The sequence below is a fragment of the Tarenaya hassleriana genome, unplaced genomic scaffold, assembly GCF_000463585.1.
Source record: "Tarenaya hassleriana unplaced genomic scaffold, ASM46358v1 Cleome30, whole genome shotgun sequence".
Taxonomy (NCBI): domain Eukaryota; kingdom Viridiplantae; phylum Streptophyta; class Magnoliopsida; order Brassicales; family Cleomaceae; genus Tarenaya; species Tarenaya hassleriana.
The window spans coordinates 1,555,258-1,580,033 of record NW_010966178.1 but is presented as its reverse complement, the minus strand read 5'-3'; the positions used below and the strand labels follow the sequence as shown (position 1 = coordinate 1,580,033).

The following is a 24,776-nucleotide window of genomic DNA, read 5'->3' as shown; positions in this document are numbered from 1 at the left end:
ATATGTATATATATATAGGAGGTGTTTTATGATGATTGGCACAAAACTATAGAAGGGTTCGTGGGTTTCTAGGCCCGATAGTCCCATTTATGGGCCTTTTCTCTGGCCCAAAATGATGAACACCGGACGGAGCGTCGAATGCACGCGCCGTTGCCTCTAGAGAAATGCCGCCACCTCCCATTTTCCCGCCATTTTCGACGCATTATCTGACCAAACTATCGAATCTCTTTCATGCAAACCCATTAAGAGAGAACGGGATTTTGGCTCGTACTTCGTAGTAGCAGAGTAGGCGAAGAGATTCTCGCTTGTTCAATCTGAGAATGAAGGACAATTTCGAGGAGCAGAACAAGCTTCCCGAGCTTAAGCTGGGTAAAACCCTAATTTTTCTGGGAATTTTTTTTGAACTCGCAGTCTACGACTTCTGGGTTGTGAAAATGGCTGATAATGGTTATGTATTTTTTCAAATTTGATTTTGGCAGATGTTAAACAGGCTCAAGGGTTTCTTTCGTTCTTCAAAACCCTACCCGCTGTAAGTCTCCTTATCCTACTTCGTTTTCCGGGGAAACATAGATTGGTTGGTGCCGTTAATTCAAATCGGGAAGGAAAAGCCCTAAATTTAGGGTTCATGGAAGTAAAGAAATTGGGGTGTTCTTCGTTTTATCGATCACTCCTCATGTGTCTTTCTTTCCTTTTCTATTGTCCTTCATTGCAGGACCCGAGGGCTGTCCGATTCTGTGATCGCAAGGTGAGTTTGGTCGTTGTAGACAATGTTGATGATACTTTAACTTCTGAAATGTAGAATCTTTTGTAGTTATTGAAATTCAAGCCCTAAAACTGCGTGTGATCTGTTTCTTCTGAATCTGACCCTTTAACAATGTCTATGAATCTTTAACTTGCAGGGTTTGAGTTCCTTATTGATTATTGATCTGGATTCTTGTCGTTTGATTGAACAATGGTGTTGTTATGGGAATTTATTTACTAAATCTCATTCGAATAGTTCTTTTGGACGTTTTGAGATATTTAACCAGGCATCATTTTGGGAAAATATTGAAATAAACTTGCAGGACTATTATACAGCTCATGGTGAAAATGCGACTTTCATTGCAAAGACCTACTATCATACAACGACTGCTCTACGCCAGCTCGGTAGTGGATCAGATGCTCTTTTGAGCTGGTTTTTCTTAACGTCCTACAAGAATCTACAGAAGCTGGTGATTGTGACTGGAGGGATATGTATCGTTTTTTTTGCAGGATGATCCGAAAAGAAAGAAGAGCAGGAACATGTTTGAGACTATTGCTCGAGATCTTCTCCTGGAGCGTAATGATCACACTATAGAGCTTTACGAGGGAAGCGGGTCAAATTGGCGACTTGTGAAAACTGGTTCTCCTGGAAACATTGGGAGTTTCGAAGATGTGTTGTTTGCTAACAATGAAATGCAGGACACGCCAGTCGTGGTTTCCATTCTCCTTAATGTCCATGAAAGTGGCTACGCTATTGGGATGGCCTATGTTGATCTTACCAGGCGAATCCTCGGAGTGGCTGAGTTTCTCGATGATAGTCATTTCACGAATCTGGAATCTTCTCTGATTGCTCTTGGCGCTAAAGAATGCATTTTTCCCGCTGAACCTGGAAAATCAAATGAACGCAAAAGCTTACACGATTCTCTTAAGAGGTGTGCTGTGATGATAACAGAGAGGAAGAGAACTGAGTTCAAAGCTCGAGACTTGGATTCAGATCTGAGGAGACTGGTGAAGGGGAACATCGAACCCGTTAAGGATCTGATTTCTGGATTTGATCTTGCCACACCTGCTCTAGGTGCTTTACTCTCATTTTCCGATCTTCTCTCTGATGAGGCAAATTATGGAAGTTTCACTGTGCGGAGGTATGATCTTGGCAGCTTCATGAGACTGGATTCTGCGGCCATGAGGGCTCTGAATGTGATGGAGAGCAAAACCGATGCAAACAAGAACTTCAGTTTAATTGGTCTGATGAACAGAACGTGCACTGCAGGGATGGGGAAGAGACTGCTTCACATGTGGCTGAAGCAGCCTCTTGTGGATTTGGATGAGATTAGGACTAGATTGGATCTGGTTCAGTGTTTCGTCGAAGATGCTGGTCTAAGACAAGATTTAAGGCAGCATCTGAAGCGAATTTCAGATATTGAGAGACTTGTGCATAGTCTTGAGAGAAGAAGAGGTGGACTACAGCATGTAATCAAGCTCTATCAGGTACTTACATAACTTTTTTTTCTGACACTCCAGTCTGACTGTATTCTCCCTTCAGTGAAACAACCGAACTCCATTGCCTTTATTATGACCAAAAACACTTATTTTATACTTGACATTTCGCAGATGAACTTTCTCATCATTAACTCCATCATTATCTTCTCTGTGCAGTCAACTATCAGACTTCCATTCATCAAAACAGCTTTGTCACAGCACTCAGGGGAATTCGTATCTCTCATCCACGAGAGATACTTCACAAAGCTCGAAGCTTTAGCTGATGAAGAACACCTTGGCAAGTTCACTGCTCTGGTTGAGTGCTCGGTAGACCTTGACCAGCTCGAAAATGGCGAATACATGATTTGTTCTAGCTATGACGACACGTTATCATATCTGAAAGAACAGAAGGAATCCTTAGAGCAACAAATCCACGAGCTGCATATAAAGACAGCTCTTGAACTCAATCTTCAGGCTGACAAGGCTCTAAAGCTCGACAAGGCCACACAATTTGGCCATGTGTTCAGGATCACAAAGAAGGAGGAACCTAAGGTCAGGAAGAAGTTGGCGACACAGTTTGTTGTGATCGAGACACGCAAAGACGGAGTGAAGTTCACAAATACGAAGCTTAAGAAACTGGGAGATCAATATCAGAAGGTTGTAGAGGAGTACAGGAGTTGTCAGAAGGAGCTAGTTGAGCGTGTTGTTCAGACCGTGACCAGCTTCTCTGAGGTACTTATTGTTAAGCCTTTGTCTCTGGCTCCTTAGGCTATATTATAAGATAATATTAACACGGATACTATCACACGATTTAACTATTCACAATGTTCATATTAAATCTAGTTTTGCTTAAGAATTTTATTTTAGTAATATTAAATAATATATTTATGGTAATGAAACAAAAAAATGATTTAACAAAACTTGAACTTGTCTGAAAGCCCAGATTTATAGGTACGCAGAAACTCTAATTTTCCAAAAATGTCACTTTAGGATCTAAAAATGTAAAATATCAATAAAAGGTTTTAAGTCTAGATCCTAGTAGAATATAAAAATGTTTTAAGTGGTACCAAAACTAGATTAAATCGCTAATGATGCTAATATTATGTTTACTAAGAAATGTTTCTCATAAGATGTAATGCGTTGATGATTTAAATTAGGATATCAAATTATCAAAATGAGCGTGACCGAGATGAGTATGTTGCGATGGATCTACGGACACAAAAAATGAATAGAATTAGAAATGAGAGTATTAGAGAGAAAATATGAGTAGTAGTATAGAAGAGAAGTTAGAGAAGAGACATTTAAAATGATTTGAACATGTATAACGTGGCTGATAGATGCTGTGCAGAAAAGCGGAGAACATAGGAATGGAGGTGAAAAGAAAAAAGAGGGGTAGACTAGGCTTACTTGGGAACGAGTCATTAGAAAAGATTTAAAATTGTTGCAAATTTCGGACGATCTAACTTCAAACCAAAATGAGTGGAAACGAAGAATTCGTCTGATCGAACCCAAATAAACTTGGGATTAAGGCGATGATGATGTTGATATTGATGTAGTAATTCTTTTCTTTATATGGATTAGTGCTGTCAGATTTATGGTATCATCATTGTTTATAGAATCTCAGTTTTGGATCACTTTACTTCTCTTTTGTGACAAATATTAGTAATAATACTAAATGTTGTTTCAATTTTAATGTTGGTTTATGCTTCCAGGTGTTTGAGGAATTAGCTGGATTGCTTTCTGAAATGGATGTCTTGCTAAGCTTTGCCGATTTGGCTTCCAGTAGCCCGACTCCATATACTAGACCTGATATCACCCCTTCGGTAAATTTAGTCTTTTTTTTCTTGATACGTCCGCTCACTGGAAGATAATATTTGTCTTGCTCACTGGTTTGGACGATGTCTCTTGCTTAAGTTTACTGGTTTTGGGCTTCCTTGTAATATGTTTTAAGAAATTTTTCACATTTCAACCGAATAAAAAAAGAAAGAAAATGAAATATCTGAATCTTGGAAAGGATCCCTTGTGTGCTTTATATACACTTAAAACAGGGGTTATGATCTATTAAACAATAATGAGTATGTTGGTTTCTTTACGTGCTTTCGAGCTTGTGTGCATGTAATATTATAGCACGACACTATGCTGGATATCTGTGGAGATCTGTTAACTATAACTCTAGTTGATCTTTCTAATCCAGATTTAATCAGCAAACAACCATGGTTGGATCTAATTTGCACGTCGGTCCATATGATTTTAATTACGTTTCTGTATGTTTGTTGCTTGGTCGTCTTTAATATTGTAGGATGATGGAGACATTATATTAGAAGGGAGCCGACACCCATGTGTAGAAGCTCAAGATTGGGTGAATTTTATACCAAATGATTGTAGACTTGTAAGCATACGTCAAAATAACCCGATTTTTTGTTCTGTTGATAATTTTTTCCAGGATATTTTCATGGTTTTCATTTAAGTTGAAACAGTTCCTTGTTTGCTTTTGTTAATGCAAAATCAGACCAGAGGGAAGAGTTGGTTCCAGATAATAACAGGGCCTAACATGGGAGGGAAGTCCACTTTTATTCGCCAGGTATAATGTTTGATCTGATTGAATCATCAATATTCACCCCAAAAACTAGTTTAATGTATGATAGCCCATCGCATTCAAAGTGAACTGCTAAAAGTTCCTGTCTTTTTCTGATATTAATTAAACCGCAACTGTTCAAGGACTTGCCGATCACAATACTCTTCTACCGATATGAATTCCAGGTCGGTGTGATTGTTCTGATGGCTCAAGTTGGTTGCTTTGTTCCTTGCGAGAAAGCTTCAATCTCCATTAGAGACTGCATATTCGCTCGTGTAGGAGCCGGCGATTGCCAAGTTGAGTTATAACACAAACCCGTTTTGGTATATGTAACTACCTGATTTTGGAAAACCTTTCCCATTTTAACCTTTTTTTCTCTTTTGTGTTTAGCTGCGGGGAGTGTCTACCTTTATGCAGGAAATGCTCGAAACTGCATCTATACTGAAAGGAGCGACCGATAAGTCGTTGATAATCATCGATGAGCTGGGTCGTGGAACATCAACTTATGATGGATTCGGTTAGATTCACAGCAATAACATATGTTCCTTTCCATTTTCTTTTTAAAGCTCCAAATGTCAAAACTTTTCCGAAAACCATGGATTTGAATGGGAAAATCCAGAAAAGGTTTCAGATGAAATCCTGTTTCAATCAAGTTTTGTTCTCAAGGCTTTCATCACAGTAATTCCATGCATTCTTTCTGGTTTTCAGGATTGGCATGGGCTATATGCGAGCATCTGGTTGAAGTGATAAAGGCACCTACTTTGTTTGCAACCCACTTTCATGAGCTAACTGCCTTGGCCCAACATGCAAATTCTGACACAGTTGGTGTGGCGAATTACCATGTGAGCGCTCATATCGACACGTGTAGCCGCAAACTCACCATGCTTTACAAGGTTTGTGAATCTGAGACGATTTAATCCAACTATTTTGATCATTAATTTTGATGAATAGAATTTTTTTCATGTGTTCTAAATTTTGTGATATAATCCTTTTTATGTTATTATAATGAAATAATAGGTAGAGGAAGGGGCTTGTGACCAAAGTTTTGGGATTCACGTGGCGGAATTCGCAAACTTCCCAGAGAGCGTAGTGGCACTCGCCCGACAGAAAGCTTCTGAATTGGAAGATTTCTCCCCTTCTTCCTTCCTTTCCAACGAGGTTTCTCCTTCTCTCTATCTTCTATTTTTAACTTTATATGGTTTTGGCTTTACGAGTGAATCTGTTGCAGTCATTATCTTTCATTCATGTAACCTATGCTCGGAAAAGTGATAGGATCTTAGATTTGGTCCTTAACTGTTGTCACGATCTAATATATGGGTTAATACATTGTTGAAATGATGTATAGGCTCTGATACCATATACAATAAAATGCTTTCGTGTGTAGCATCACTGTAATGTACATGGTAATATATATAAGGAAATCTACGGTTAAATGTCGTAAATGCGTGATTAGTATAATATCCTTGTATCCAAACCACGGTCAGGACAAACTCAACATGGTTTTTCTTAACGTCCTACAAGAATCTACAGAAGCTGGTGATTGTGACTGGAGGGATATGTATCGTTTTTTTTGCAGGATGATCCGAAAAGAAAGAAGAGAGAGCATGATCCAGAGGACGATGTCTCGAGAGGAGCGGCGAGAGCTCACAAGTTCCTGAAGGAATTCACGGAGATGCCATTGGAGGAAATGGAGCTCGGAGAGGCACTCGGACGGGTCCGTGAGATGAAGGACAATCTCCAGAAGGATGCCTCGGACAGCGTCTGGCTCCAACGACTACTATGAAAGCTCTACGGAGGACTCGGACAGGGGTAAAACCATCATTTCACCTTATTTATCGGACCAGCACAGTGAAAGGCGACCTTTTTTTTTTATTACAGCGGGCTCTAGGACGGTTTTTTTTTTATGTTTGAAGCTACTCAGACGAAGAGGGGGACAAACGGCGTGGGAATGTCTGATTTTGGGGGGGGGGGAAAAAATCTTCAATGCTCTTTTTGTAAAGCGAAACACTTTTAACATAGCGTAAGAATTTGGGGTTATTTATGTAAATTCTCGTTCCGAAAACGCCACGTGGCAAATGTTGGTAATGAATATGAAAAAGGCGTCATGCAATCAAATTCAAGCAGGAGCATACATAATTACTTCTTAATTGTGGGAACTAAGAGCTTCCACACTTCATCGTTCAACATCAGTCTTGTCTTCATTCATTCGGCAATGCTCCGGCTGTTACTCATTTACCTTTTTGCATTATATTCTTAAACAAATTAAATACCTTTTTATCGTTTCAAAACACATTTTTGCACTTCTACAAGCGTTTAGGGACATTAATATTTCGTACATTTTTAGAAATTGATACTTCGCAACTTTTGCTCGTGTTTTAGGCTTGTTAGCCCATGGAATTTGAATATATGCATGCCCCATTTACATCCAATCATTTTCTCTTCTCGTCGATCATTGTTCCTTTTAGAACATATATATATATATATATATATACCGTTTAAATGTGAACTTCTTTATGGTTTGGAATAGTTTGTCTTTCAGATAAAAGATGTGAAACAGAGAAATTTATAAAGTTTATGAGTTCATAAACCGAATTAACTTGAACCGAATTGAATATATTAGAGAGAATCCATTGTTTTTTTACTTGGGTTTGATTCATAGTAACGGTAACAGGAATATATATATATATATAGAGAGAGAGAGAATGAGAGAGATGGTCCCTCCATTTGGTTAAATGTTTTATCTCAAATCAACTCGTGATCCCTCCTCAACCTCTAGCCCTTATCATACGCATATGATGCAGTTTCATCTCTTATCCTACGCACCTCCCCCCTCCGCCTTTGCTTTTTTTTTTTTTTTAACACTTGTTATCGAATCCAACCTTTCAGACAGCGATTCTGCGATAACAACAAACGACAAAACACAAAGATACCAGTCCCTTGTCTATCGTGTGATAATTGACCACCCAACAAAAGCTTATCCTACGCCCATAGCCCATCATAGTGTGTGTCCTTCGTAACTTCTTTTGCCATTAAGAAAACCGGAATCAGAGGACCAAACCGAAATAATCGAAATCAGCGAATACGACAGAATACGCCCTCAACACCGTTGTAACTATCGTACGCGTTTTGAGTGTGCAATCTTATCCCGCGCCACACCAGCACCGGAGATAAACCACCCGCTGTCTTTATCCTGCGCACCGTGTACCTTCCCAAGTGAATGTTCCTCAACACACTGAAGAAGTCATCTTCACGGCTTTGCCCCTACAAATACGGAGTGCCCCTTCTTATCCTACGCGCCCCCATTTTTTTTTGGCTCTCTTTCAATGTAACTGAACAGACAAACACAGTGTCGCAAGAGTCCAAGAGAGCAGAGACCGACCATTTAACATATATTTATCAAACCCATCACACCCACCACACGATTCAACCCAAAGGGGAGAGAGAGAGAGAGAGAGAGAGAGAGAGAGAGAGAGAGAGAGAGAGGCTCTAATGGAGAGTGTGGTGGGTTGGAGCAGAGAAGAGGAGAAGGCCTTCGAGAACGCCATTGCAATGCATTCGGTAGAGGAGGAGATAACAGAGGATCAATGGAGGAAAATGGAGTTGATGGTTCCAAGCAAATGCCTTGAAGAACTGAAGAACCACTACGAGATTCTATTAGAAGATGTGAATGCTATTGAATCTGGACATGTTCCCTTACCTTGTTATTCAGGAGGAGGACAAACAGACATCGACGAACCTGTGAATTCCCCATCAAGTCGAGACGCCCATTCCTCGGGCTCTCCAGCACCGGAGAAGAGACCAAATCCCGGGATGAGTGCTTCGGGTGGGAGAGGCAGCTCGAGGGCTGAGCAAGAGAGGAGGAAAGGGATACCTTGGACTGAAGAAGAGCACCGGTTCGTTTTCTTCCCTCTGTAGATAAGGCAATAGACAAACTAAAAATGAACCACATAATGCTAGAAATACTCGGGTCGAAATGATATTTACCTTTGTGAATCTGATCGCTGAAAAAAACCAGACCCGGGTTTTGTTGTCAGGTTGTTTCTTCTGGGTTTGGACAAGTTTGGGAAAGGAGACTGGAGGAGCATCTCCAGGAACTTTGTCATCTCAAGAACACCGACTCAGGTGGCGAGTCATGCCCAGAAATACTTCATCAGGCTAAACTCCATGAACCGAGACAGAAGACGGTCTAGCATTCACGACATCACAACCGTGAACAACCAGAACCAAGCAGCGGTCACGGGTCAACAAGTAGCCAAGCACAGGGTGGCTCAGCCACAGCTGCAGCTCCCAGCCACAACCATGCCCCCGGGAATAGGGATGTATGGCGGTGCACCGATGGGGCAACCAATTGTTGCACCACCAGGCCACGTGGGTTCAGCCGTTGGAACACCGGTCATGCTCCCTCCTCCACACCATCACCATCACCATCACCATCCAGGAGCTCCTTACGTCGTCCCAGTATATCCGGTACCACCACCGCCTCTACCTCCACATCCAGCTCCACCAACAAGGCACTAACTTCTCATATGTAAGAATCACAGAAACTTTTGTACATCTCCATATAATTATTAGGTCGCTGATATGCGAAAAAACGAAGTGAGATGAACATTTAAGTACAAGACTTCTATCTTGCAGTATCAGCTATACACTGAAATAAGTAAAACCAAAAAAACTGAGAAAACTACCTTTCCTTATAGGAAGAAACACCTGACTCTAGTTTCAGGAAGAGAATCGTACAAAGATTGTTTCCCGGGAAAATCATTTCCTGGAAAATCAGTTCAAGAAGAACCTCTGCTAGCAGGCAGTCAAACATGGAATCGTGGATACAGGTAACTAGTGATGATAAGAAAGTACGAGCAATCATATGAAAAGACGGTCATGGACCTGCGTTTCAAGTATCACTATCCTCGGAATATCATTTTCTGGATAGTTAGTTCCAGAAGCATCTCTTTGCACAGCCAAACAATGAATTGAAATATTAGTTCTCAATACTATTCTGGCAGTCAATTAGCAAATTCAGATAATGGTTAATGGAAAAAAAACACCAAGAAAAGATGCAAAACTATGATTAGAGATGAGCAATTCAAGTATTCTAGTGTTCTTAGAAGTACATTGCTAGCCCTGCTGCTAGTGATTAGAATACTTACATTACATAAAGACCCGCTACGAATATAGTCTTTTGGTCAAAAGCTTTTCTAACATCTCCTTGATTTTATAGTCAGGCGGCCAGAGAATAAGTTGTACAGAAGCCTTTTTCGTCCACATTTCCACCATAAGGGTGCCCCGAGTCTCTTTCTCGTCCGATTTTCTGCAGAGGAAACACTCAGTGATGATTCGAGAAGTGCAAATTGAAGAAATGAATAGAAATTATTGGGACTCTCTCACTTTTGTCCTTGGGCAGATATGCTTCCCATTCTGAAAGTAAAGTAGAATGCTTGGTAGCCAGAGACGCCCAGAAATTCATTTGAATCTTCAGCACATCAAGAACAGCTCGCAGACCCGCTCTTGAAGGAATGGTGTTCACAGGCAAATCACATCCAAGAGTTTCCCCCAGAAGCACCTTTACAGATTAAGTGGGAATAAAGAAGTCAATTTACAAATATTATGGCCATAAGAATGATATCCGACGAATAATCATCCATCCATTCAAAAGACAGCTTTGAGCTGTCCACAAGTGAAGTGAGAAACTATGAATTTTGAGACTGAAATTAACCTTGATTACAGCAGTTGCTGAAGAAGATATTGAACGGAGATTATACCTGCAAAATTGATAACTTAATCACCTGCCCATTCAAAAGACAATGAACACCAAATTGTAGAGCACGTACCCTCCCTCAAGAATGACAAGTAGTTTTCCACCACAGAGATCAGCTAGCATCCGGGTCATCTGGGAATAACCAGCAGGAGTCACCTGGATATAAGATACCAAAATTAGTTTCCTGTATAATATTTAGTAGTACATCTTCTCCCTTGAAAACCCTTTTCGGGGGGCAACAATTCAACAGAACAGCTCCCGATTAAATTTACAGGATGAAACCATGTCTGATAGTTTCTGTTTGACAACAGTGGAATACAAGCTTACATCGCAGCATCCTAGAGGATCGCCTCTTGCAGCATCAAAACCCGCAGATATGATGACAAAATCGGGAGAGAATTCAGAAGCTTCAATAAAGGTTCAAACGAAATTAGATGGAAGAAAAAATATAAGTATGCCCAAGCTTGAACAGATTGATATGTCAACATGTATTGGTTTTACTCCCTGAACATGTAGGCAACAAAGATCTGAACAGATCACTGTTCAATCGGACTCAAAAGGGGGAAAAGCCTACTCCATACCTATAGGGAGCACGATCTGCTGAAATGCAAAGATATAGTCGTTGTCACCAACTCCACCACGACTCCAAGGAATATTGACACAATAGCCTTCAGCACCACTTGTACCAACCTTCATGGCAGATTCAATGTTAGTAACTACTTCAGCACAACCTATTAAGATAAACAGGAGGAAACGACAACAAAGCGTGCAATAATCTCAATCCTTAGATATTATATAAACTTGAAAAACAAGCAAGCGCATGGATATATATATGTATATATATATATATGCAACTAAAATTACTGGAACAGCCTTATGATTGGTATTCTCAGCAGATAATTAGATAAAAAAGCACAGGTACCTCATCAGCAGCTCCTGTACCAGGATAGAAGTTTCCTCCCTCGTGTCTGTGCAAGGATATATACAAGACCTACACAATGTTCTGAATCAGTTAAGCTGAAAATTGGAATCCCAACAAGAATTTAGACCTTCCAATTTAACAGGTGGCATATATAGTATTAGGTAGCTTACAGATTTGTTCTGCTCGAATATCTCTTGGGTTCCATTTCCATGATGGACATCCTGAAATGACGAAGAAGAAGTCTATATAAGCCTGAACACATCATGCAGAAAATTTCCAAAAGAACACTAAGCATAGGGAGCAGTTAACCATGACATTACCCAATCAAGAATCAGCACCTTCTTCGCCCCTGCAGCCTGAGCTGCTAACACAGCAACAGCTGCATTATTGTGAAGGCAAAACCCCATAGCATGTCTGATGCCAGCATGATGCCCAGGAGGACGAACCTGAGTCATTTAAGATTTGTACAACGGTAAGAATGAAACTCCACAATAAAAATAAACCTATACATAGTTTTCATAAGAAAACTTTTGAATTATTACGAGTTTCACATACCAATGCAAAACCATTTTTGACATGGCCAGAAAAAATTTCTGATGCTAGATCGGCACTTAAACCTGCTGCAAGCCTTGCAGCACGTGCTGAATACTCATTAGCATATGTGTCAGGGGTGAAATAGCTGCAAATCAGTGGTAAAAAGAACACCTTTCAGAGCATACAAAAGACTAAATGAGGAGCATCTTAAACAAAAGACATTATGGTCAGTATTTGATTTGATATTCTTAATGTACACAATGTTACTGAGAGAGAAGGAGAAAGGGCTCAAAAATTAATACCTATAGAGAAGCTGGCTTGTAAGATCAACTGCTTCAACATGCTCTGAAGTGTGAACCTGAAAATTGACAAAAGGAAACCACTCAAGTGATTGTTTCAAAGTTGTTGAGGAAACTAGACAACAAAAACAATGAAAAGTCATTAGTAGTTAAAGATGTCTCTAAGACAACAAATAGGGGTTCACCATTCGGAGTTCTTCTTTCGTGATTTCCCTAGCAGCAATAGGGAAGCATCTTCCAGGAAAAATGCCTGCAAATTTACAACAGTAATGAAAACAACAAATACATCCAACATTATAAGTATGATACAATCCAATAGATTCACCAGAAAGGAGACCTACATACCAGCTGTAGCAAGACTAGCAGTTATAGCTCGGAGACGGTCAGGTCTCTCAGGATGTGGATGAGCCTTCATTTCAAACTGTTTAAACATGTCACCACTAAAGGTCAGAATGAAAAACACTTGCAAAGGCAAAACACTGGACGCTAAGAAATCATATTGTAATACACCAATGCAATAAAAGCAATTTCCAAAAAGACTCATGTCAGACTACAATTCTCAGCAAATATAAAAGTTGACAAAGCAATACTTCTGAGTGCAGCAACATTCTCTCGTCGAACCCCACTGCCGTTGAACTTCTGGCGGAAGAGCTCCCTAGCCCTGAGTTAAAGTAGGCACCAATTAAGTAAAGCATACACGAAAGCAATGACAATAAACCCACAGTAAAGTTGTATCCAGCGACAGGTATAGACAAGGAATCATGCAATTACTACCTCCATATTTCTCTTCAAGTGCTGATTCGACCTCGGCAAGACCCGAATCTTTTAGAAAAGGAGATGAAAAATATCCATGCCTCAGAATGCCAGATTCCTTATGCTCACCACATATCTGCATCAGGTAACCAACCTAAGTGATACGTACTATGTAGCTGTCGCACACTATACCCGAGGCATGCAATATAATATGGCACACCATATCAACAGATAAATAAGGAATTCGACTCGTACACCACACATGGAGAAACACACAATTGCTAACATCAATGACAACAAGGGCAGAATCACGGTTCACCATTGTGCCAGGGTTCATAGTGGAAAAGGAATCGAAACGTACATAACAGTGGACAATACTGCCAGGGTTTGCCATAGTGCAATTGGTACAGCACCACTTCAGAACCTCCACAGGCTTCTCCACAGGCTCCCAGTCGCTATCATCCTCGTCGTCATCAACCAGCAAGCCATCTTCATTGTAAATATCCTCGAATGTCATTTCCCTTGAAACCCTAGCCTTTTTCTACAGCAAAAGGAACCCATTTCACCAAATTCACAAACACAAAACCTATGGCACAAACAATAAGAAAACATCTATGAGGAAGTTTACAGATGAAAAGCCAGGGTTCCAATCCATGTCTCCACTGCTACATTCATCTCCAGAGTTTCCTTCAGTACAACAAGTTACCGCAACATCACTGTTACCGTGTCTTCGCTTTGAACCTTGAGTTGGGTTCTCGCTTCTTGTCTGGTCCTCACCATTTGTGAGGCTGTCAACTTCGAGGGCTTCTACAACCATTGTCACCTCAGTAGAGTTCACTGAAAATGGTAACCAGACAAAGAATTCTTCATCACTCCATAAAAAGAAGCAAAGAAAAGCTACGAATGTACACAAATGAAAGAAACCAAATCTTAACACAACAACAAAAAAAGCCAAATATTCTTGAAATCTCATATCCGAAGAACGCGTACCCCAAACATTGGAACACTGGACTACAATAAAGATCCACAACAATTTTTTTAAAGAAAAAAAAGCTGCACAGAGAAAAACTTCTCTCCCCGTATTTCGCAATCGATCGTAGATCCAGAAACCAAACAGTCAACAATGATCTTCTTTCTTGGAAAATACACACGGGAAACGAGAATCTTTACCTGAAGAAATGGACGAAGATTGTGGAACCGTATAGAGACTTCGCCCGCCTACCTCAGAGGAGCGAAAGACCACGCGCTACCATGGTTGCTTTACAGAGGAGGGAGGGGGGGAGAGAGAGGGAAGACGAAGCTCGACGTGAAGACAGTTCGGTTGGGCTAACAACGATGAAAACCCAACAAGAGAAAAGTAGAGAAACAAGGGACCAAGCCCATTGGAAAAATGAGGAGTAACCAATTTTTTTTTTCTTTTTTTCTGAAGAAAAAAAATCATAACGAAATAAAAATTGTTTTTAAATTCAATTACAACGTGAGATTAGTTTGGTTATTTTTTAATATTTTCATTTCATTTATATATTAGATTTGGTTACATTCGAGTTTTTGTTCTTAAAAATATCCAATATTCTGTAAAATGATTTTTTATTTATTTCTTAAGATTTAAAAAGGTTATATTTAGTAACAATATTATTTGGTTTATCAACATGAGGTTTTACCTACAATTTCTAATGGAGAATTATGTCACCTACTAGAAGTGGTTATTTCGGTTTCCGGTTTGGATTTAGTTCGGTTATATTTGAGTTTTGTTATTCTAGTTATAGAAAAAATATTATCATTCGGTTTTTATATCAATTTTAGTTCGGTTTTATATCGATTCACTTGGTAAAATACTCAGTTTTTTAAAAATATTTGCTTTTTCAATTATCTTTTTATTCGATTTGATTCACTTCGAATTTAGAAAAGTAATAAACGTTCAATTTTTATATCAGATTCAATTCGATTACTATTATTTCTTGTTCCATTCGGCTATCGGTTAATGGTTAATAATCTCATCGGTGAAAAAAATATGTATGTATTGTTAGTGTAAGAATATATATATATATATATATATATATATTGGTTTCGTGTACTGTTTCTATTAACACTACAAGGAATTTTATTGAGAATATGTTTCCAGTCAACCAAATCTAATCGGACCAAACCATCTCGAATCTTTTATATCAAACCGAACCAAACCGGAATTTCAAAAAGACAAAACGACAACTCTCATGATCATTTAGTCGAACACCTTGTAGGCACATTCCCTTTGACAAACATTAGAGCTACATGGAGCCTTCTCTGATTTCACCAAAACTCTCTTCTTCTTCTTCCTTCTTCTTCTTCATCATCTCCATTTCATATTGCTTCAATCTCTCCTCCATTTTCCTCTGCATTGATACAAAATACAAAAATCAGAACACGATCTCCATTTTCCTTCGTTTTCTCGGCGACCAAACAGAGAAGACAGAGAGAGAGAAGCTGACCTTGTAGTTGACCTCGACGCGATGCATAACGTAGAAGCCAAGAGCCCCACCGAGTATGGTTCCGGTTATGATCCGAACGTATCCCCATGTCTGTGACGTCAGCGCCATTTTTCAACTCTCTCTCTCTCTCCCACGAAACCCCCTTTCCGGATATTCATCCACCGAAAACCGAACCAAACTAATCATAACGACCGGTTTAATTCGGTTTAGTAAGTTTAGTTCTTTTGTTGACTTTGGCCGGTTTTTCGAACCGGGCGTCCGGTTTAAGCAAAGAACCAATTAAACCAAACCAGTATATGATTTTCGAAATAGGATACCTTCAATACGGTTTAAATTGGAAATCAAATAAAAAGATATCACCAAAAAACAAACAAAAAAATCTTGGTTCTTTGCATTTGTATGATATTGAATGTGAGTAAAATCATTAAAACAAGAATAAGCTAAACCGACGGTTTAGATGTCTTCGCATCCAGGTTTAAACATGAATTCGGAAACCAAAGCCAAGTGATCGCTTCCCAGTTTCTGCATCACCAAAAAAAAGGGACAAAGACTTCAACTTAACTTGACAATAACTTCTTCCTTTCTTTTTACACACACCATTCTATAGTTTAGTTTCATAAAATTTCATCATAGTTAACTCCAGTTAGTTTTATTAATTCGTCTCACCAATCGAATTATCTGTATCCATACCCCTTGGACGAGTAACTAAAGAACAACCCGTCCCATGCCCGTGAAAGATCGAATACCAAAAAATCGGATATCCGTGAATCAGATGCCTATTGTTATCGGAATTATGTTATTTATGCCCACCCCTATTATCTTGTAAGATGCCTAATCCTTAAAACCTTGTTTATATGCTTACCTCACAAGGAAGGCCTCTGGTTTTGCAGAGAACATCAATGGGAAGTGTATCAAGAACTCTCGCAGGGACAAGACCACCATCAGAGTACCTGAGCCATAGACACAACACATGTTCTTTCATTAGTTCAATCTGCCATTATTACATCTACCGATTCAGATCGGTCTTTGAGCGTTGAAGTCGGTTGATTGAGTTTACCAGAGGTAATCAACCGTGCCAAGAAACTTCGAATGATATGACGTTGCGAGAGGTTCGCCTGCCGAGTCTCGTGTTCTCGCTGCTGATCCCTGTTAGTTTGTCATGATACAAATTAGAAAACAGTAGAAAGACAGTTGAGTTTTTTTTTATCCAATGGAAAATCTGGAAATATCAACTTAACAGCTTCACTGCTTAGCCTTGCTAGGAGAATTCTGTCTATCATATCATTAGACTATTTTTCTTTTCAATTTTTCGGTAGTTTCATTTTCTGAATTCTACCTTTCAACTAAATCCGATTCCAATGTTTTTTGGTGCGGTTTAATCTCTGATATTCGGGTCGTATAACTACGTAATTCTCAATCTCTTCCAAAAGTTTACACATAGTGGAAGAAAGAAACGACGATAGCTAGGGGAAAGTTAAGGCCTTTAGGGGATACCTTAACTGAGGCATATGAGCTACGGAGTTTGAGGGGATGAACAGCCCAGTAGGAGTTGTCACGCCCAGTTGCGATCCGGATCTCCTCATTGGTCCAAGAGCTACCGCCCAAAGATCTGAAAAAACAGAGCAAAAATTCTAACCGAATCCCTGTACTTCTACAGTTCGACTAATGGATGTTGGGTTTCGTGATTGAAACTTTTACCCGATGTCAAACTCAATCCAACAATGCCATTAAGTCATCAGCATCGAATAATCTTGTTCTTACCTGCCGATGGAAACTAACATATCGCTCTGTTTTCTACTTGTGCCAAGAACACGAGTCGGATGACAATTCCTCTGGCCAGAGAGCTCTCGTCTGTTATGCTCCATGACATTCAGCTGTGACATAGAAACGTAAATCAATGAAAAAAAAGCACCTCCACAAGCACAAAATAAACAGTTGTTCTACTGAAACCAGACTAACTACTTACCTCCGAGGTTGCTAAGAAGTTGTATACTGGACTCTGCAAATGCGTAGATACAGAACTGAGTTAAAATAAACAGATGTAGACTGCCAACTGGGATTTAGTTCTGTGTATATAGATAGGTACCTCAGGAGTGCTGTTGAAATCTCCAGCAAGCACAACGGGAATATTACCCCATTTTTTGGAGAGCAAGTGTGCCCTTGAGCATAGCAAACGGATCTATATTGATTTCACCATATCAACCAATCATTCAATATCCATTTAAAGAGTTGTTTAATGACATTCATCATATTCAGGCGAATTTCTGTCCATCGGCCATAACAAAAACTGTCCGGCTTAGAGGAGAAGGCATGAATTTGATTAAATAACAACTTATAGTCTACAGGGTCTAGGGTTTATGCAACCTTTTTCCAGACACAAATTCCATAACGTAAGTTACTCATTTGTCATATCAAACTTCTAAATTCACAAGACTCACCTGCCCTAGCTTCACATCTCCTCGGCTTGGATAGTAAAGCACATGGGTGTTGCCGACCAGTAGTTTTCTTGACTTAGATTTACACATCTGACAGAAACCCGAGAGCTCGATGAATCAGTGAAACTATAAAATCAAGAAAGAGAACTTTAGAAAAGAAAAACTAAAGGAAAGAGATTGCTACCTCAAAAACAGAAAGCTGAGCAACGTTATCATGGAGGCCAAAACTCTTGAATTCGATATTTTCGCTCTCCAAAAGCTGAAACCTTTTCAAAACAAAAACATATCAAAACAACCTAGTTGATATTTGTCTGATCAGTGTGCTGAACGATGGTTTGCTACCTATCGGCTTTCCAGAACAATGCACAGCCATCAACGTTATCTCCAGTTCGCCGCTGCCATTGGAAAGCTTATATTTCTAGTCCTTCTATATAAAACCAGGCCACAGCTGAGGGCTTCAAATGAAAAAAAAAGGCATATGGATATACCAAAACTTTTCTACACGTCCATATTTATACGATTTTCTCCGCCAGGATATTCAACATATAAGACTAAACATTAAAGGGGACACATGGAAATAGAGTAACCTTGTACGAACCCGCATATCCAGCTTTCTCCAATGTGCTGAACAGATCGAAATACTTGTCCACTTCCTACAGGATTCATGGAGAAATCGTGATGAGTCCTGGTAAACTATCTACAAATCAATACCCACATTCAGACCAAAGCTACAAACACTGGCATTGAACTCGTGAACCTGCATACAGATAATGTCTGGACCAAGACCAATCAGTTCGTCGCAAATCAGCCTTTTCCTGTAACCCCACTTCAAGTAAGGATTAGGAACATTGGGGTAGAGATCTCTGTGCTTAGACGAATTCCTGTCTGCAAGTATATTGTAGGACACGACCTTGATTCTCTCTGACGCCATATATATATATATATGCAGAGACATCAGTAAAGGAATAGGATCACACGGAATTACGATTGTCAAATGATCTGACATGAAATTGACATCCCATGAACTAGAATCAAAACAAGTACGAATCCAACCATCAGAGACTACCTTCGGAATTGAGAGCCGCATCGGAATCCGTCCAATCTCGCACAACCCGAGGAGACGGCGGATGATCCGAAGGCTCAGGACCATAAGAAAGAGGATTGTACCATCGACGGCTGTTGTAGGAGCGAGTTGATGATTCGGGATATGAATTGGGCGGTCCAGATGTTGTGGAGCAAGAGACGGCGGAGTTCCGGCATCTGGAGGAGCGTCGAAGCAGGAAAAAGAAAGGAAACGGATAAACCTCCGGAAAACAATGAACTCCGGTGGAGATACCGACAGCTCCGCCGGGTCGGAGCCACGAACAACCGTCGCAGCCCATTCAAATTCAGGAAATATGGATGAGGAAAATAGCAAGGAAAAGGATAACAGCCCAAAGCACTTGGCGCCATTCAGATAATTTCTTTTATTTTATTTATTTTTCATTTATGGGCCCATCTACAAGTATTTTCTTTAAGCCCAGGCCCATAAATAAAAATGTCTCTTGGCTTTGATATTTGGATATTAAAACTAATAGATTATTGTAAATCGTAGACATTTAGGACTCACTTATCTAGGATTCACAATATGTTTTTTTCTAACTTTTTTTCGTTATGATTTTTCTTTACTATGATGAATGTCTATACATACATCATTTGGAATATATGAAATACGAAGAAATTTTCCTTTCTCTCTATCATATTCTCTCTATTTAGTATAGTATTCCACTATTGCTTTTTATCTTTCGTTTTCAACACATTATCAACTCTACTGATATAGAGGTGTATTGATAATAGAGAAACAGAGTATGAAGAAACAGAGCATGAAGATCTGGATCTGGAAAGGAGAACAATTGAGGTCTGAAGAAGATGAAGAACGAGAGAAAATTTGTAAAAAGGCTTTCTTTGTATTTCGTATACTTTCTTAATACATCTCTATACAATATGTACTTATATAATCTCTATGTGGTCCCAATACAAAAAGGAAACAACAGAAAGTGCTAATAAATGAGGAGACAATGTCAGACATGTACCAACCCAAACATACGAGGCCGTTATTCGTCAGACATGAACTCGAGAGGAACTGTACTATCCATCATTGTCATAAGATGTATAGGTTAATACTCCCCCTCAAGATGGAGAATACAAAGATTGTATTCCCATCTTGAGTAAAAGTCGATGGAACTGCTCAATATAGAGTGGCTTTGTCAGCAAATCAGCCACTTGATCAGTAGAAGGAACATGACAGAGCTGGAGAAAACCGGACTTCACATGCTCTCGGACAAAATGACAATCGATTTCGATATGTTTCGTCCGTTCATGGTAAACCGGATTGCTTGCGATGTGGAGAGCAGATTTACTATCACAATAGAGATCAACCGGTTGCGAAACAGAGAGACGCAAATCACTCAGAAGAGAAGACAACCAGATTAATTCAGAAGTTGTCTAAGCAAGGGCGCGATATTCTGACTCAGCACTGCTACGGGATATTGTTGGCTGCTTCTTGGATTTCCAGGAGATGAGAGAATTACCAAGAAATATGCAATACCCAGTTACAGATTTCCGCGAATCGGGGCAGGAAGCCCAGTCTGCATCAGAAAAACCGTGTAGCTTTAGTTCTGAATGATGAGGATAAAAAAGACCTTGGCCAAGTGAGTGTTTCAGGTATCGTAGGATTCACAAAGCTGCCTGATAGTGAGAATCTCTTGGGGAAGACATGTATTGGCTGAGTTTTGTGACGGAGAAGCTAATGTCTGGCCGTGTGACTGATAAATAAATCAACTTGCCAATGAGCTGCCGATACCGAGTAGGATCAGAAAGCAGTTCACCGGAATCTTGGGCAAGCTTTAATCGGGTCTCCATGGGGGATGTCAGAGGCTTACATCCTAACATGCCAAATTCTTCCAGAAGCTCAAGAGCGTATTTCCGTTGACAAATTTGAATACCCTGCTGTGAACGAGCCAATTCAATCCCGAGAAAATAGCGCACGTTGCCCAAATCTTTTATCTGAAACTCAGAACGCAGAATGTGCTTGAGTTCGTCTATCTGTTTAAAATCGTTCCCTGTAATCAATAGATCATCAACATATACAAGAACCACCAGAATTGAAGTACCATGATGTCTTGTAAACATGGAATTATCTGACTGGGACTGAATGAACTGAGCTTCAAGCAACGTTGCTGTGAGCTTCTGGTTCCACTGTCTTGATGCCGTTTGAGGCCATACAATGATTTGTGTAATCGGCAAACGGAATTGGCTGGATAAATCTCCCCTTGAAGCTGAGCATAACCAGGTGGAAGTGTCATGTAGATTTCCTCGGAAAGATCACCGTTAAGGAAGGCATTTGAAACATCAATGTGTTCCAAGAACCAATTCTTTGCCGCTGCAATAGCTATCAAGAGACGAACAGATGTGAGTTTAGCAACCGGATTAAACGTATCAAAATAATCGATTCCCTCCATTTGTGTGTATCCTTTGGTAACCAAACGTGCCTTATGCCTCTCAACAGATCCGTCAGGGTTGTATTTCACCTTGAAAACCCATTTACAGCCGATCGAGCACTTGCCTGGTGGGAGAGAACAGATAGACCAGGTCTGTGTCCTGTGTAATGCCTCCAATTCAAGTTTCATGGCAGTTCTCCATTGATCAGATTTTGTAGCTTGAGAAAAGGAGGTAGGTTCAGGGTATGTGGTAATAGATAAGATGTAATGGCGAAAATGAGGATTAAGGTGTGTGTATGAAAGATATTTGGTGAGGGAATGAGAGGTAACAGAATTTTCTGGAGGTGGAGAATTATGCTTTAAGTAATAACAGTGATAATCCTTTAGATAATCTGGACGTCTTGTAAGACGTTGTGGTCGGGCATTATTCTCTGAATGAGGAGGAGAAACTCGAGAGGAACTGAGATTTTCTGTAGGAGGAACTGAGTTTGGCAGAGGAGGGTCCACAACAAGAGGAGAATGAGACTGTAATGAAGGGTGATCAGGTTCATAAAGGAGAAAAGGATTTGGTGTTGAAGGAAAGAACTCAAATGTCGAACTGGGCATTATCTGGGTTTTGAAAGGAAAAATTGTTTCATGGAAAACAACATTCCGTGAAACTGAAATGCTCTGTGATTCAAGGTCAAGTACTCGATACCCTTTAATTCCACTAGGGTAACCGAGGAAAACCGATGGCTTAGCTCGGGCTGAAAATTTGTGACGGTTTTTGGGTAAGGTGGAAACAAAACAAAGACAGCCAAAGACTCTTAGGTGGTTGTATTTGGGTTTAACTTTCAAGAGAGTCTCGTAAGGAGTTTTAAGACTGAGAACAAGGGTGGGGGTGCGGTTAATCAAGTATACAGCTGTAGGAACGCAGTCATTCCAATAACAAAGAGGGATGTTGGACTGAAAGAGAAGAGATCTCGCAACATTTAATATGTGCTGGTGCTTACGCTCCACAACCGAGTTTTGTTGTGGAGTGTAAGGAGAAGAAAATTGATGAATGATACCCTTTTGTGAAAGTAAGGATTGAAACTGCAATTCAGGGGCATTATCAGACCTGATTGCTTTCAGTTTGCTGTCAAATTGTGTTTCGATCATTGCAAGAAATTCAGTAAAACGAAGAGAGACATCAGATTTGGCTTTCAAGAAATAAACCCAAGTAGCTCTTGTATGATCATCAACAAGAGTAAAAAAGTATTTATAACCAGTAACAGTCTCAACATGAAATGGACCCCATATGTCTAAGTGAACTAACTCAAAAGGAACTGAAGCAAAAGAAGTAGATAAAGGGAAGGGTAGACTGCGTTGCTTGGCCATAGGACAGACTTGACAACGAAGACTGTCATCCTTGATTGGTGAAAAGGTAAGGTCAGTTGAGCTGCCAACGGTTTTGATGATAAGTGAAGACGGATGTCCAAGACGATTATGCCAGACATCAGGATCAGAAACAGTGTATGCCGTGCAAAGAGGAAGAGACAGGGATTGCGAGTTTGATGATGGAAACGACATTTCAAAGATGTATAGGTTTTGTCTTTGATCACCCTTGCCAATCATCAAGTCCCGAAAAAGGTCCTGGATTAGATAAGAATCACGAGAAAAGGTAATAGAGAGTGAGTTTTCTTTGGTCAGGGCACTAACACTGATTTGATTTAAGTTGAAAGTTGGAACAAATAAAACTGAGGATAAAACCAGAAGAGGAGAAATACGAACTGTTCCTGAGAATTTGACTGGGATAAGAGTGTTGTTTGGCAGGGTAATATCAATGGGTGTGATAGGATGAATTTCAGAGAATAATGCCTTTTCACAACATACATGACAAGAGGCTCCAGTATCTAAGATCCATAGCACTGAGTTTGAAGAAAAAGGGTTATGTAAGGTGGAAAAAATAAAAGAAGTGGAAATGGAAGTACTTGAGGAAGGCTGGGTAAAAGAGGTGGATGGACCTGCAATATCCGTATCAATAGGAGAACTGCTCATACCCTTGAACTGTGATGTTAACTGGGCAAGCAGATTCTGGGCCTGTTCCAATGTGAATTTACCAGGGGCAGCTGAAGTTGGGTGTGAAAACCCAGAGTACCGTAGGAGGGCGGGGAGTGATCGCCGGTGCAGAGGCACGGACAAGGGGCGGTTCCTGACGAGCTTCTGGGTAGGGGGTACAGGGATGAATCGAACACACCGGAATGAGAGAGATCCGAGGGCTGTATTGGTATGGGACTATACAGTCTAAGATAACATAAAAGAATTAGTTGAGCTACTCATAGCAACAAGGTGCACCTGCCTTTTTGGTTGACTATCCCGAGAGAACTCCAAAGTTAAGCGTGCTGGCTCTGGAGCAATCTCAGGATGGGTGACCTACTGGGAAGTGTCTCGGTATGCGTGCAAGTGAGGACAAAACACGCTGAAAGGTCTCGGGTTGTTGTGTGAGGGCAGTTTCGACAATTCGTAGCATCCTCGGGTCGTTCCAGATGGTATCAGAGCCGGTACTCTCCCAGTACGGTGTGGTTCGAGGACGAATCAGCCGGAAGCTGGTGGGCCTGTGACAACCCAGAGTACCGTAGAGGGCGGGGAGTGATCGCCGGTGCAGAGGCACGGACAAGGGGCGGCTCCTGACGAGCTTCTGGGTAGGGGGTACAGGGATGAATCGAACACACCGGAATGAGAGAGATCTGAGGGCTGTATTGGTATGGGACTATATAGTCTAAGATAACATAAAAGAATTAGTTGAACTACTCATAGCAACAAGGTGCACCTACCTTTTTGGTTGACTATCCCGAGAGAACTCCAAAGTTAAGCGTGCTGGCTCTGGAGCAATCTCAGGATGGGTGACCTACTGGGAAGTGTCTCGGTATGCGTGCGAGTGAGGACAAAACACGCTGAAAGGTCTCGGGTTGTTGTGTGAGGGCAGTTTCGACAATTCGTAGCGTCCTCAGGTCGTTACATTGGGTCAGCACTCAGATCTGGTACAACAGAGTTGTTACCAACCATAGTGACAAGAGATTGCTTCTTGTCAGAGCCAAAGTGTCGAGGTTTGGACGGTGGTGTGTTTCTGGAGTTCCAGGAGGAGGAAGAATGTCCTTTAAAATTTGAGGGATATCCATGAAGCTTGAAACACTTGGCTGCAATGTGACCCTGTAAGCCACAGTGAGTACAAGAGAGTCGAGGACGACCTGTACCTGAGTAAGGTGGCAGAGAGGGGGTCGGAAGAAGCGGACGAGACTTCGGACCAGGATAGTGAGTGCCAGCCTGAAACACTAAGTAAATCTTTGTTGTTCTTCTTGTGAGACGAGATTGAAA

At 40.5% G+C, this 24,776-nt stretch overlaps 5 protein-coding genes across 11 annotated transcripts; 2 read left to right on the top strand and 3 right to left on the bottom strand.

The window, feature by feature from the left end:
* Positions 1-201: 201 nt before the first annotated feature.
* LOC104820406 (DNA mismatch repair protein MSH2) lies at positions 202-6,857 on the top strand. Its single transcript, XM_010550843.1, is given in 14 exon segments — positions 202-369; positions 480-529; positions 713-745; positions 1,065-1,174; positions 1,266-2,229; positions 2,398-2,952; positions 3,933-4,043; positions 4,520-4,609; positions 4,730-4,801; positions 4,981-5,091; positions 5,186-5,312; positions 5,504-5,688; positions 5,813-5,953; positions 6,372-6,857. Coding segments are annotated over 14 exon segments (2,805 nt in total). The 5' UTR covers positions 202-320; the 3' UTR covers positions 6,579-6,857.
* A 644-nt stretch (positions 6,858-7,501) lies between these two features.
* On the top strand, positions 7,502-9,738 carry LOC104820405 (transcription factor DIVARICATA). Of its 2 annotated transcripts, XM_010550842.2 has the most exons (3): positions 7,502-8,688; positions 8,830-9,323; positions 9,493-9,738. In XM_010550842.2, exons 1-2 carry the CDS (start codon positions 8,285-8,287, stop codon positions 9,311-9,313), a joined length of 888 nt encoding a protein of 295 aa, XP_010549144.1. In that variant the 5' UTR covers positions 7,502-8,284; the 3' UTR covers positions 9,314-9,323; positions 9,493-9,738. The 2 variants fall into 2 exon arrangements, with proteins under 2 accessions (XP_010549144.1, XP_010549142.1); XM_010550840.2 differs by lacking the exon at positions 9,493-9,738 and having other exon boundaries at positions 7,503-8,688; positions 8,830-9,432.
* A 109-nt stretch (positions 9,739-9,847) lies between these two features.
* On the bottom strand, positions 9,848-14,373 carry LOC104820404 (histone deacetylase 15). Its single transcript, XM_010550839.1, has 18 exons — positions 14,229-14,373; positions 13,687-13,895; positions 13,420-13,599; positions 13,080-13,194; positions 12,896-12,966; positions 12,651-12,726; positions 12,491-12,555; positions 12,309-12,364; positions 12,028-12,151; positions 11,793-11,918; positions 11,643-11,693; positions 11,473-11,541; positions 11,132-11,240; positions 10,878-10,957; positions 10,624-10,706; positions 10,509-10,554; positions 10,181-10,355; positions 9,848-10,103 (listed from the first exon to the last, which is right to left on the bottom strand). Exons 2-18 carry the CDS (start codon positions 13,873-13,875, stop codon positions 9,991-9,993), a joined length of 1,728 nt encoding a protein of 575 aa, XP_010549141.1. The 5' UTR covers positions 13,876-13,895; positions 14,229-14,373; the 3' UTR covers positions 9,848-9,990.
* A 760-nt stretch (positions 14,374-15,133) lies between these two features.
* On the bottom strand, positions 15,134-15,747 carry LOC109116948. Its single transcript, XM_019203294.1, has 2 exons — positions 15,527-15,747; positions 15,134-15,430 (listed from the first exon to the last, which is right to left on the bottom strand). Exons 1-2 carry the CDS (start codon positions 15,632-15,634, stop codon positions 15,326-15,328), a joined length of 213 nt encoding a protein of 70 aa, XP_019058839.1. The 5' UTR covers positions 15,635-15,747; the 3' UTR covers positions 15,134-15,325.
* Positions 15,748-15,888: 141 nt separating this feature from the next.
* On the bottom strand, positions 15,889-19,385 carry LOC104820403 (carbon catabolite repressor protein 4 homolog 3). 6 transcript variants are annotated; one of them, XM_010550834.2, is made up of 13 exons: positions 19,028-19,385; positions 18,719-18,882; positions 18,549-18,614; positions 18,304-18,356; positions 18,146-18,227; positions 17,965-18,051; positions 17,613-17,705; positions 17,493-17,525; positions 17,288-17,400; positions 17,021-17,135; positions 16,584-16,672; positions 16,389-16,476; positions 15,889-16,048 (listed from the first exon to the last, which is right to left on the bottom strand). In XM_010550834.2, exons 1-13 carry the CDS (start codon positions 19,341-19,343, stop codon positions 15,980-15,982), a joined length of 1,368 nt encoding a protein of 455 aa, XP_010549136.1. In that variant the 5' UTR covers positions 19,344-19,385; the 3' UTR covers positions 15,889-15,979. The 6 variants fall into 6 exon arrangements, with proteins under 6 accessions (XP_010549136.1, XP_019058838.1, XP_010549137.1 ...); XM_019203293.1 differs by lacking the exon at positions 18,304-18,356 and having other exon boundaries at positions 18,146-18,220; XM_010550835.2 differs by lacking the exon at positions 18,719-18,882 and having other exon boundaries at positions 19,028-19,210.
* Between the last annotated feature and the right edge of the window lie 5,391 nt (positions 19,386-24,776).

What these genes read in the sequence shown, in the direction of transcription:
- LOC104820405 (XM_010550842.2), top strand. Translation starts at nt 8,285, where the DNA reads ATGGAGAGTGTGGTGGGTTGGAGCAGAGAAGAGGAGAAGGCCTTCGAG. An exon ending in TGGACTGAAGAAGAGCACCG is followed by an intron (nt 8,689 to 8,829) that starts GTTCGTTTTCTT and finishes TTTTGTTGTCAG; the next exon opens with GTTGTTTCTTCTGGGTTTGG.
- LOC104820404 (XM_010550839.1), bottom strand. Translation starts at nt 13,875, where the DNA reads ATGGTTGTAGAAGCCCTCGAAGTTGACAGCCTCACAAATGGTGAGGAC. An exon ending in CGAAAGAAGAACTCCGAATG is followed by an intron (nt 12,365 to 12,490) that starts GTGAACCCCTAT and finishes GTCAATTTTCAG; the next exon opens with GTTCACACTTCAGAGCATGT. An exon ending in GTACAGGAGCTGCTGATGAG is followed by an intron (nt 11,241 to 11,472) that starts GTACCTGTGCTT and finishes TCTGCCATGAAG; the next exon opens with GTTGGTACAAGTGGTGCTGA.
- LOC109116948 (XM_019203294.1), bottom strand. Translation starts at nt 15,634, where the DNA reads ATGGCGCTGACGTCACAGACATGGGGATACGTTCGGATCATAACCGGA. An exon ending in GCGTCGAGGTCAACTACAAG is followed by an intron (nt 15,431 to 15,526) that starts GTCAGCTTCTCT and finishes GTATCAATGCAG; the next exon opens with AGGAAAATGGAGGAGAGATT.
- LOC104820403 (XM_010550834.2), bottom strand. Translation starts at nt 19,343, where the DNA reads ATGGGCTGCGACGGTTGTTCGTGGCTCCGACCCGGCGGAGCTGTCGGT. An exon ending in TTGTTCTGGAAAGCCGATAG is followed by an intron (nt 18,228 to 18,303) that starts GTAGCAAACCAT and finishes TGTTTTGAAAAG; the next exon opens with GTTTCAGCTTTTGGAGAGCG. An exon ending in GGCACGGTTGATTACCTCTG is followed by an intron (nt 16,477 to 16,583) that starts GTAAACTCAATC and finishes TCTATGGCTCAG; the next exon opens with GTACTCTGATGGTGGTCTTG.